The following is an 11,689-nucleotide window of genomic DNA, read 5'->3' as shown; positions in this document are numbered from 1 at the left end:
ATTCCTGGCTCCCATTATTTCCAATGGGCCTTCAAGTCTCTCCCATTGTTTCCAATGGGCAATCCTGTCCTTTCTTTTAGTACATCCGGAGAGATGAATAAGCCTTGGTCTTAAAGGTGCCACTGGACTCTTTTGGGTTGCTAGCTATGCGGGGGGATGGGGGACACACAGATCTGCCCTCACAGAGGAGGGAGAGATTGTACCTAAACCTGCAGGATCTACAGTGGATTACCATGCAGCTATTTACTGAACTGCAGCTCCTGACGGGACATGTCTAGTGCTGCCCTGTTAGAACTCAGTTTCAGATTATTATTATTTTTGCCTGAACAGAGAAATAATAATAATATGCACAGAAAACAGGCAACCTCTGAATCTCCAAAGCACGAGCTCCGACATCATATGCTCCATTTCCCTACTCCACCTCCACTTGGGAGGTGGCTCTGGTTTTGCGTGCTTTTTCTTTGGTTCCCACGGAAGCCTCTGGTTGATGATTCAGGGATAGTGTACCTTTGGCTTCAGTTCCAAGGGGATATATGTTGGAGCTTGCCTGGCGGCTGTCTGAGCTGTGGCTCCCGGGCAGGCTCTGGGCAGGCTGCTCAGTCCATTGGCAGCTCCCAGGAAAGGGGGGTCCGGGGAAGGGTGGGCGGCGAGTGATAGTGGTGGTGGACACAGGGCAAACACTAAAGAAAATGAGCGGGGCCACCTCCGGCTGGGAAGGAAGTGGTGGCACCACGCGAGGTCAGGGAGGGCAGTTCTTCGTAAAAATACCTTCAACGATGCCCCCCCATTAATGAAATGGGACTTACGCCTGAGGAAACACAGGCTTGAACTGAAAGGCTGCCTTCCTGTGCTTGCTTACATAGGAGTTAAGCCCCATTGCACTGAGTGGGGCTTTTTTCACCGTAAACTTGCCTGGGGATCAAATCTCTCATGCAAGCTTCCGGCCCCATGGATCCTAGCAAGACTCAACAGCGAACACAGACCCTTTCCCTGCCCTTCCCAAGTGGCACTTATTTGTGGCTTCCTTGTGTTGTGAAGGGAAGGAAGCATCCTTGGTTTCAGCGTGCTTTTGTTTCCGAGGAGGTCTGGCTTGGGGGAAGGGCAGCATAGCCCCAGTTTGTCCTGTGTGCAGGGTGACATGAGCCTTGTCAGCTGGGAGAGGGCACCTATCCAGGACTAGCAGCCCCCCAACATGAAATTCTCCCCTTGTTCACCCGCATTTTGTCTTAGACGGGGCTGACAAACAGCGGGCGTGAGGACGGGAGTGATGGCACAGGTGAGCGAGGAGCTTTCCAAGGGGAGGTGACTCGGGCAGGCCTTTCTCCATGCCCCATACCAAGGTGCGGGCCAGGAAAAGCGAGGGGTGGGTGTGAGGGCAACTTACCATACTTCTTTTTCCTCCAGGGATGATGGGAGCAGGGGGAAGCTGAGGATGAGGCGGAAAGGCTTTCCCCGGGGTGCCGTGCCTCTGGGCGGCCCAGAGGAAGCCGAGAATGGGGCGGGAGAGCTGCTGGGAGCAGGGGGTGGGGCTTGGTCATGTGCCCGCCCCCAGGCTCCTCTCTCTCAGAGCGCCACTCCTGTGCACTCCCCCTCCAACCAACCCCTGGTTCTGCCTCATATTTTGGATGTTGGAAGGTGATGTGGGACAAGTCCTCTGTCAACTTTTGATCACAGGAGCAGACTCATTTTCCTTTATGGGATGCTATTAAAACAGCCTTCCAAGACTGACAGAGCACTCCAGGCTAACAAATGTAGACTTTTTACATTTTTGTTAATTTGTTATAAGCTTCTCTGAACAGATGGAAAAGCTGTATGTTACATGGATACACATACATTTTCTCAAGCCTAAATTTTTCTATTGTTTAAGGATAGAAGCCTCCCTTCTCCCTGTGCAATGACTTCTGCTACCCTGGTTACAGCAAGAAAATGAAGGAAGAAGAGCAATTCTGCTGTTATGATTGTGCTCCATGTCCAGAAGGGAAGATGTCAAACCAAGAAGGTAAGAGATGAATTGTAACTGGTAACTATGTATTAATTGGTGGTTGTGGTGGAAAGTGTGGTTAAGCCATATCCAACTTATGGTCCCCCTGTAGGGTTTTCAATGCAAGAGGTGTCTCAAGGTGATTTGTCATTGCCTGCCTATGCCTAGCAAGGCTAGACTTCCTTGGTGATCTCCCATCCAAATACTAACCAGGCCACACTTCCAAGATCTGGTGAGAACAAGTTAGACTGGCCCATCCAGGCCAGGGTCTTATTAGTTATTATGATTTAAATTACAATTTAATTACCATGTTGGTATACAGATGAAAAAGGCGTATATTGGAACATCGTGAAAAATACATGTGAGATAAAGTTGAAAGGCTGAAATTGGCTGAAACTGCTGGGAGATCATAAATGATGTGGTAATTAGTGGACTATCATGAATGGGGTAACGAAACAGCAAGATGGGCAAGTAAAGGGGAGAACTCTAAGGCAACAAAGACTGAAACCCTGTATAAGGCTCATGGAATATGGAATAAATTGAAGGACTCTACCTGATTTACTTGACACTGTTGGGGAAGTCATAACTTGTGGAAGCCAAAACTCACCAAACATGGAGAGCAGGTAGAGGAGTTTCAGCCAGATATCTTCTGCAATTTTGGTGTCTCTAGCTTGCATAGGATCTGTTTTATGCACTCCTGGACCTGCACCTGTCATTTCCCTGAAAAGCACTCTCCTGAGGGCTCCTTCTTTGGACCCTGTAAGTTCAGTCCTCATCAAAGTTGGAGGGCACATAGAAGAGCATCAGTCACAGATTCCCAGCAAGTTTCCTGTTTCTAGCATGCCAGGGAGCCATTCTATCACACCACAAATTTCACAAACTGAACCAATACACTTGGCTGCTAAAAGTTTGTGATGGTTCGAGGTTCGAAAACTGGGCACGCCACGAACCACAAATCCAACTGAGCTGCGTTTTCCTGGTTCATGCCCATCCCTAGTTCTCGTATGTCATTTATTATGTCATAATAAATGCTATTTGCCTGGTGTAGTAAACTAAAATCATGTGGTCCTCTCTCTCTCATTTCTTAACAATATTATCTCTAAACTCATGACAACTTTGTTAAGAAATATTAATTAAATCAAATATCCAGAAATGCTGTGGGATACAAATCCAGGCTGGTTTCCATGTTATCCATTTAACCACTTATTTCAGTGACTGGATTAATCCTTTGGGGAAATGTTAATAGTAGGGATGTGCAATCACCTTGGCTGAGCTCATTAGGAACCCGAATACTGCCAATATAGCATTATATGGGATGGCCAATTACCGAATCAGATTCTTTGATCTGATTTGGCAGGCCAATTAGGGCATACCCGCATATTTGGGGATACCAAATGGGGAGAGGGAAAGGATTTGGCTATACCGATAATTTCCTGAACCCCAGTATAAGACCAATACTGGAATTTGGGAATATCGGCAAATGCCCATATTTTTCAGGTTTGGGACATCTGAACTGAAAAATATCAAAAAAAACAACAACATTTCTCTGCACAGCCATCTCCCTTATAAATAAAAGCCGAAAGGTGGTGGCACTTCTCTAGAACATTCCACACGCTCCAAAAGCAGTTCGCTGTCTGATCTGTCATTCAGAGGGTCTCCCTATTCACTGGCTGCTTTGCATGAGTCCTGCCTCCAACAATCAAAACATTTTGCTGTTCCTCTCCCCCCCCCCCATAGCCAGTCAGAACACAGAGGTTATTTGCATATGCAGCCTCATTGGCCTTTGCCTCGGAACACAGAGGTCATTTGCATATGCGACTTGACTGGCTTTTGCCTCTAACATTCTAAACAGTTTGCTGTTCTAAGGTAAAATGTGTCCAATCTCCATCTAAACTCATGACAACTTTGTTAAGAAATATTAATTAAATCAAATATCCAGAAATGCTGTGGGATAGAAATCCAGGCTGGTTTCCATGTTATCCATTTAACCACTTATTTCAGTGACTGGATTAATCCTTTGGGGAAATGTTAATAGTAGGGATGTGCAATCAGCTTGGCTGAGCTCATTAGGAACCCGAATAATTCCAATATAGCATTATATGGGATGGCCAATTACCGAATCAGATTCTTTGATCTGATTTGGCAGGCCAAGTAGGGCATACCCGCATATTTGGGGATACCAAATGGGGAGAGGGAAAGGATTTGACTATACTGATAATTTCTCGAACCCCAGTATAAGACTGATACTGGGATTCAGGAATATCAGCAAATGCCCATATTTTTCAGGTTTTGGATATTTGAACTGAAAAATATCAAAAACATTTTTGTCTGTGCACAGCCGTAGTTAATAATTTAAAAGGAAGTCTCATAGCAAAGTACATTTCATGGAGAACACCAGTGTGGTGAAATGAATGGTGAGGCATGAGAATAGAGGCTCTTCTAATAATGAAAGACAAAAGAATCCCTTCAGTGACTATACACAATCAGATGGCAAGGAATCCACATAGCTTTGGAGGGGAAATAATTAAATGCAGTGGGGGGAAAACCTAACTCTTTGATGCCAGAAGATTTAAACTCTCCCCTCAGGAAAAAGATGTCTCTGTGAGAGGGGATTAAGATCCTTATGATCTTGGGTACTTTAACACTATTTCCCAATTTGGACAGCTTCTTATTTGTGTGATGAAAGGGCCTAAATGTTTTTTATCTTCTTCTTCTTCTTCTTTTTCTTTCAGACATGGATTATTGTGTCACTTGCCCAGAAGGTCACTATCCAAACAAGGTCCAAGATCAATGCATCCCCAGGATTCCAAACTTTCTGTCCTTTGCAGATACTTTGAGTATTATTTTAGCCTTAATTGCTATTTTCTTTTCTCTGATGACAGCTGTGGTACTTGCAATCTTCATCAAGTACAAAGACACTCCCATAGTCAAAGCCAACAATCAGATCCTCAGCTATATTCTTCTTGTCTCTCTCTTTCTTTGCTTCCTCTGCTCTTTGCTCTTCATTGGAAAGCCTAACCAGGTGACCTGCCATCTCCGACAAACAGCTTTTGGCATCATCTTTTCTGTTGCTGTATCTTCGGTGCTGGCCAAAACCATTACAGTGGTGGTGGCTTTCATGGCCTCTAAGCCAGGAAACATTTTCCAGAAGTGGGTGGGGAAATGGTTGGCTCATTCTATTGTCATTTCCTGTTCCTTGGTTCAAATAGGCATTTGTGCTCTTTGGTTGGGTGCTTCTCCTCCATTTCCAGATTTGGATATGCACTCATTGACTGCAGAAATTATAGTACAGTGTAACGAGGGCTCCATCATCCTGTTTTATTGTGTCTTGGGCTATCTGGGTTTCCTAGCTGTGGTCTGCTTTATTGTGGCTTTTCTAGCCAGAAAGTTACCTGACAGTTTTAATGAAGCCAAGTTCATCACCTTTAGCATGTTGGTCTTTTGCAGTGTTTGGCTTTCCTTCTTTCCAACTTACTTGAGTACACGAGGGAAAGACATGGTGATTGTGGAGATTTTCTCCATCTTGACCTCCAGTGCTGGGTTATTGGGCTGCATCTTTCTGCCCAAATGTTACGTGATAATAGTGAGGCCTGTGATGAACAAAAGAGAACAATTTATAAGAAAACACATCTGAGACTCTAAGAATTAATAATTGGCCCAGACTAGTCTGATCTCATTAGATCTCAGAAGCTATGCAGTGTTGGCCGTGATTAGTATTTGATTGGGAGAGCACTAATTAAATCCATGGTCAGTATGCAGAGGCAGGCAATCATAATCATCCTCTGAACATCTCTTGTCTTGCAAACACTATTGGGTTGTTGTAAGTTGGCTGCAACTTGATGGTACTTTCAAACACAAATAAAGGTAAAATAGGCCCAAAGGTCCAGTGTATTCTCTTGTGAATGACAAATGCAATATAAAGAATCCAGTGGAGTTATTAATGACTAGGAATAAGACCCATTGTGGAATAAATACAACAAGATCTAGAAAGAGGCTCTAGGTGGGTGCCCTGGCCTTGAGCACTCAGCATCAATTTGCTGTGGTGACCTCAGCAGGGTATAATGATTCAGAGTTTACTGTTTTCTGCAGGGGAACTGATTTCTACCATCTGGAGAACAGTTGTAATTCTGAGTGATCTCTAGCCCTCCCCTGGAGAGTGACAACAATGGTTCCCCTGGAGGAAATGGCAGGTTTGGAAGGTGGAGGCTATGGCATTGTACTTGTCTGAGGTTCCACCCCTCCTCAAACCCCACTCTCTCCAGGCTCCACCCCTCAAATCTCCAGGAATTTCCCAACCTGGAGTTGGCAACCATAGCTCCTTCCCAGCTAACCATCAGCCTACCTTTATCTGCCCCTCTGACTTCAGCTTTCCATCCCCCCCACCTGCAGCCTCTACCTAGGAAAAGTAGTCTTTCTCTGCAGTGGGGACCCAAGCAGGAGGGAAACAAACTCAGTAGGGTATGACAGAGTCCATCCTGCAAAGCAGCCGTTTTCTCCAGGGGAGCTGATCTCTGCCATCTGGAGAGCAGTTTTAATTCTGAGTGATATCCAGCCCTCACCAGGAGATTGGCAACAATCATTCCCTAGGAGAAAATAACTTCTTTGGAGGGTGGAATCTATAGCATTCTATTCAGTTGAGACCTCTCCCCTCTTCAAACTCTGGCTTCTGTAGACTCCACTACAAAATCTCCAGGGATTTCCCAACCTGGAGCTTACAACCCTACTCAGGACTGGCCCCAATGAGTTCCCCACAAAGGCCAAAGTTGGCCTGGAAAGGGCCTCCTTCCCCTGCCTTTTTACTGACAGAACCGAGTGTGGTTGCCTAGCAACAGCCACTGAGGGAAAGTTAGCCCCACAACAAAAGGAGAAGACAATGGTTTGACAGCTGCTTGCCCATCTCAGTAGGAAGCCTGTCACAGAGGAGCCAAGCAGAAGTAGAAGTGTCTTTGTTAGGAGAGACAGCCATTTTGGTAGTTTATTCTGTCAAAAGAGTGCCCAGTCTGGCAGTGGGCAGGAGAGAGGAGCGGACCCAGCCCCCAGCCAATTTCATGTAAGTACTCTTGAGTGGCAGTTGATGGGCCAATGGCTGATGGAGCACACAGTACAGCCAATGGGAGAGCTAGAAAGTGTCAATGCATTAGGGCTTTTATACATATCAGATGAATGGTCAACATTCAGTAATTGGTATTAAGAATGGTGAAACTATGTTCCTTCCTAGCTAAATATTTACCAAAATGTTACCTTTGAATCTTTCATTCCTGTAAGTCTTAATAGTGAGTATTCTGGCTGTGGTTAAAAGCAGAGAGAGAGAGAGAGAGAGAACAACCAAAATCAAATTAGATTAAAAATATGATGTGTCATGTCATCACTTCCAGTGTGCCCTGCACGGTAATGTTGCTTAGCATTTCAGTAACACTTATCATATGGAATATGTTTGTAAGCCCTACCACCACTCTCTCAGACAAGTCAGTTTAATTATGCCATGTTGCCCTACAAGAGTCTTGTGCAGCATTTATAAAGTTATAGGCTAGGGCTGTGAGTTGAACTATATAATAGATGTACCAGAGACTGAACTATACGGTAGCCCAATGATGATGCCAACCTCCCAGACTGTAGACATGTGACCAGCCAAGGGAAGCCTTGCCAGGAAGCAGTGTGCTAGCCAGACCTATACCCACAGACATACTCAGTACTTTGAAACCCTGCATCCCTGCAGAAGATGAATCAACCTCCCTGATGCCAGAAATAGGCAGCAGCCAGCAAGTAGAAGCCATGCTTTACACCAGAAGCCTGAGTGTTCCTAGAAAGGACTCAATTGAAAGACTTCTCCAGCACACAGGCAACCTTCCACCCACACCCACACCTTCTCCTAGCATTACCACACTACTCATCCCAAGTTAAACAATAGAACTTGGCCATGATGAGATCACCTGAGCAGCTAAGCACACATACTGCCCATCAAGATAATGATGATACAGATCACTGGATCGTTGGCTAACCAAGCACTAGGAATGACTGCCTTTTCTTTTCCTCTGTTTACTCTTAAAGGTGTCACCATTAACAAACCTTATGTCAATTGCCCAACACTTAATCCCATTCTTTTAGCCCATTAAGGAACTAGCAGCTTCTAGCAGCTTCCTGGGGACTATGTGCTTGGTGACTCATGTCCCAAACCCCTCTTAGGGTATATAAAGAGAATATCTGCCCATTGTTCACTCTCTCTCTTCTGCCTACCTAACCCCTCCCTATCTAGCCGACTTCAGTTGTAGTGCTGTCTGAAGTCCTCCACGTGTGCTGCTGGCCATCACACAATCCCCCTTCCCTAGTATTTCCCCCCATTTTTCACAGCAGGATCACCTTGTTGCGTCGAAAGTATAACCCCACCAATGGTACTTCCTGCTCATACAATTGTCACTGTACTATTCTATCTAATTTCCTAGCTCTGTATTGCTTGAGTGTGTAATTGTTTTATTCCAAATGTATGTGAGTTTGAATGTTCTATTAAAAGAAATCATATTTAAGATCTAGTCCCCTGGTCTATTTCTGGGGATCTGAATAAATTGAACTCTGGTATACAAAGGTCATTGCTCCCTTAGAGCCAATTACTATTTAATATTCATAATTCCCTATCTTTATTTAGGAAATAGAGCAATTCGGCTAACACCCATACTGCAGGCCACATGAGCCTGAAATTTAGGGAATATCCCTTTATTTAGGGGGGGGGAATCAAGTCTAAATTCCTCCCGGAAGCTAAAATGATTAAATTGACCCTATCCAGCCCCACAGGAGACAGCCCACAGCATGCCTCCTAGGGGCCGCATTTGCCTCCTCATGAGGAGGAATGGAGGAAGGGCTGAGGTGCAGCCTTAACTCCGAGATGGGGAGCGGAGCCAGCACGGTTCTTAAAGGCTGGCTCCGCTCTCCCCTGTCAGTTGATCGCCTCGTGCTTTGGTCACATTATGAGAAGACAAGACTCACTGGAAAAAGCCAGTAATACAAGATAAAGTTGAAGGCAGCTGGAAAAGATTATGAGATGGATTGACTCACAAAGGAAGTCATGGCCATCATAGAATCATAGAGTTGGAAAGTTATTATTTCATAGTTCATATTATCATAGGTTATTATTTCATAGGATCGCCATAAATCAGAAGTGACCTGACAGCACTTAAAACACATAAGGAAAAAGCCAAAAGATCTGTATGGTCAAGAGGTCATAAGGAAGTGCAGTGAAAAACTGCTTTAGGTTATTATTTCATAGGGTCGCCATAAATCAGAAATGACCTGACAGCACCTAAAACACATAAGGAAAAAGACAAGAAGTCATAAGGAAGTGCAGTGAAAAACTGCTGACCTACCCATAGATATACACAAGAAGCTGCCTTATACTAAATCAGGACATCAGTCCATCAAGGTCAGTATTGCTGGAGTGGGTTGCCATTTCCTTCTCCAGGTGGATCACGCTTGGTCTGAGTTCTCTGCTGTGGCCTGTCCGTCTTGGGTGGCCCTTCACGGCATAGCCCACAGCTTCATTGAACTGCGCAAGCCCCCTCGCCACGACAAGGCAGTGATCCATGAGGGGGACCTACACATAGATATACACATGAAGCTGCCTTATACTAAATGAGGACATCAGTCCATCAAGGTCAGTATTGTCTAGTCAGACCGGCAGTGGCTTTCCAAGGTCTCAGACAAGGTCTTTCATATCACCTGGTCCTTTCAACTGCAGGTGCCAGGACTGAACTTGGGACCTCTTACATGCTACGCGGATGCTCTCCCACTGAGCCACAGCTTCTCTTCTTTAAGCACTAACATCACAATGCAGGGATGCCAGCAATGTGGTTTTGCAGGGATTGGTCCTGGGACCGTGTGATTTAATTTGTTGTGGATTATTACTTAAGAGGCCAAGTTGACCTATGATACCAAACGACTCAGGATGGGGAGAACCAAAGTGGGGCATACGAAGAGCCAAAAGATGTTCTCTGAACTTGGAGAGTGGATGACAAACTGGCAAATGAGATTCAGTTATGCCGTTTGAATCTCAAATGACAGTCAACGACTAAGGAAGAGTTCTCGGAATCATCGCGGATGGCTTGATGAACACGTTGACTGGGTGTGAAGCTGTAGTGAAAATGCAAAGTATATGCTAAGCGTCATTTGGAAAGGGATTGAAAATAAAACAGACGCTATTGTGATGGCTTTGAAGACAATACCGTTTTTCTGCATCATATCCACATTCTGTTTCATGCTTGTTATGTTATGCTCATTCAGATTTCGATAACCTGAGTCCGAGTATGCTGCTCATTTGACATCTTCTCCTATCGATTATATCAACCCACACTGTGGCCATTTGATGTCTCTTTGTATCGACTGTGATTGATTATACTGTGTAATCCACATTGCGCCTCAGTGAGATAGCTGGACTATAAACACAGTAAGTAAATAAATAAATATAGGAAGGAAACATAGGGCAACCCTTGCACAAAACTGAAAGTGCTGTTCCTTACAATTTCTGACTTGGGATCTATATTCCTAACAGCCAGTCATGATATGAAACCAGGTGCCCACTTCAATCAGCCTGGCAGGATCTTTTAGTGATCCATAGATCTGGCAGGTATATTGTAGATCGGAACATGCTTTTGCAATTGAAGCACTTATCCAGTGGTATGATCATTATGAGAAACCAGCTCTGCTTCATCTGCTGCCTTCAAAACCCTGTGGGGTCACCGTAAGTTATCTGTGATTTAAGGGCTATTTGCACACATGATGCATGAAGAGAGTGGAGAGAGAGAGAACTTTTCCTCCCTTTCTCATGATGCTAGAATTTTTGGGCATCAAATGAAGCTGAGGGGCAAGAGGACAGATAAAAGGAATACTGCACTCAAAGAGAAATTATCCTGGAAGCACTTAAATGGGAAAATGACCTTGAGGGATAGTTTAAACCCTATCACCATGTATTGTATCCAAATTCCATATTGGTTTTGGTTGAGGTGGCAGATGTTCAACTGTTCTGGCCTTTCCTGTTCATGGCCCTGCTGTTTTAATAATACAATTGGGTACCGGAGCTTTCTGGTGTACCTGTGTTCATCTGATACGAGTTATGGGGTTTGCTGCTATTATGTATTATGCCATCTATTGTTTTATTGGTTTTATTGGTTTTATTGTTCTGTGGATTTTATTTTGTATGTCGTCCTGAGCCCACTTGTGGGATAGGGTGGGGTATAAATTAATTAAAATATTATCACCACCACCATCACCATCATACTTGATGATGATGAAGAAGAAGAAGAAGTAGATGATGTCATCTCCTGCACAGTGGCTGCTTAGATCATTTAAAAAAACCTCAGGAAATCTGCCTGTGGATTGCTAAACCAAGTTTAGGTTGACAGTCTACTTTTTAAAAAAGGTTAATATGTCAATTCTCACTTGATGTCCTATTTCTTTTAAGTCTGAATGTTCAGACATTAGATGGTAGATGATCCGATCATCAGTATTTTATTTTTGGCTCTTGCTATTTTTTTCCTGGGGGAGGAGATGTGCAATTATAGCAACACTTCATCTATTCCAGGCATATCTGCTCCTATTCAATTATATCCTAGGGATTTCTGGAGGTGGGGGTCAATGTGTCTTCCCAGAGTGATGTGTCGGTGAGGACAAACATATTTGCTTCAAAAGTTCTGTAGACCGTTATACTAGAAGGTTCTCAAAAGT

At 44.3% G+C, this 11,689-nt stretch overlaps 1 protein-coding gene across 1 annotated transcript in view; it reads left to right on the top strand.

Annotated features, from left to right (window-relative positions):
* LOC107110560 (vomeronasal type-2 receptor 26-like) overlaps positions 1-5,615 on the top strand; it is a 20,043-nt gene extending 14,428 nt beyond the window's left edge. The window contains exons 6-7 of the mRNA XM_015411359.1: positions 1,873-1,999; positions 4,714-5,615. Of these exons, the coding sequence (XP_015266845.1) occupies positions 1,873-1,999; positions 4,714-5,615 (1,029 nt within the window). The remainder of the gene's footprint in view (positions 1-1,872; positions 2,000-4,713) is intronic.
* Positions 5,616-11,689: the final 6,074 nt, after the last annotated feature.

Source organism: Gekko japonicus, unplaced genomic scaffold (assembly GCF_001447785.1).
Source record: "Gekko japonicus isolate JY-2015 unplaced genomic scaffold, Gekko_japonicus_V1.1 scaffold2608, whole genome shotgun sequence".
Lineage (NCBI taxonomy): Eukaryota > Metazoa > Chordata > Lepidosauria > Squamata > Gekkonidae > Gekko > Gekko japonicus.
The sequence above is the reverse complement of the archived record's forward strand: the minus strand, read 5'-3'. Positions and strand labels throughout refer to the sequence as shown.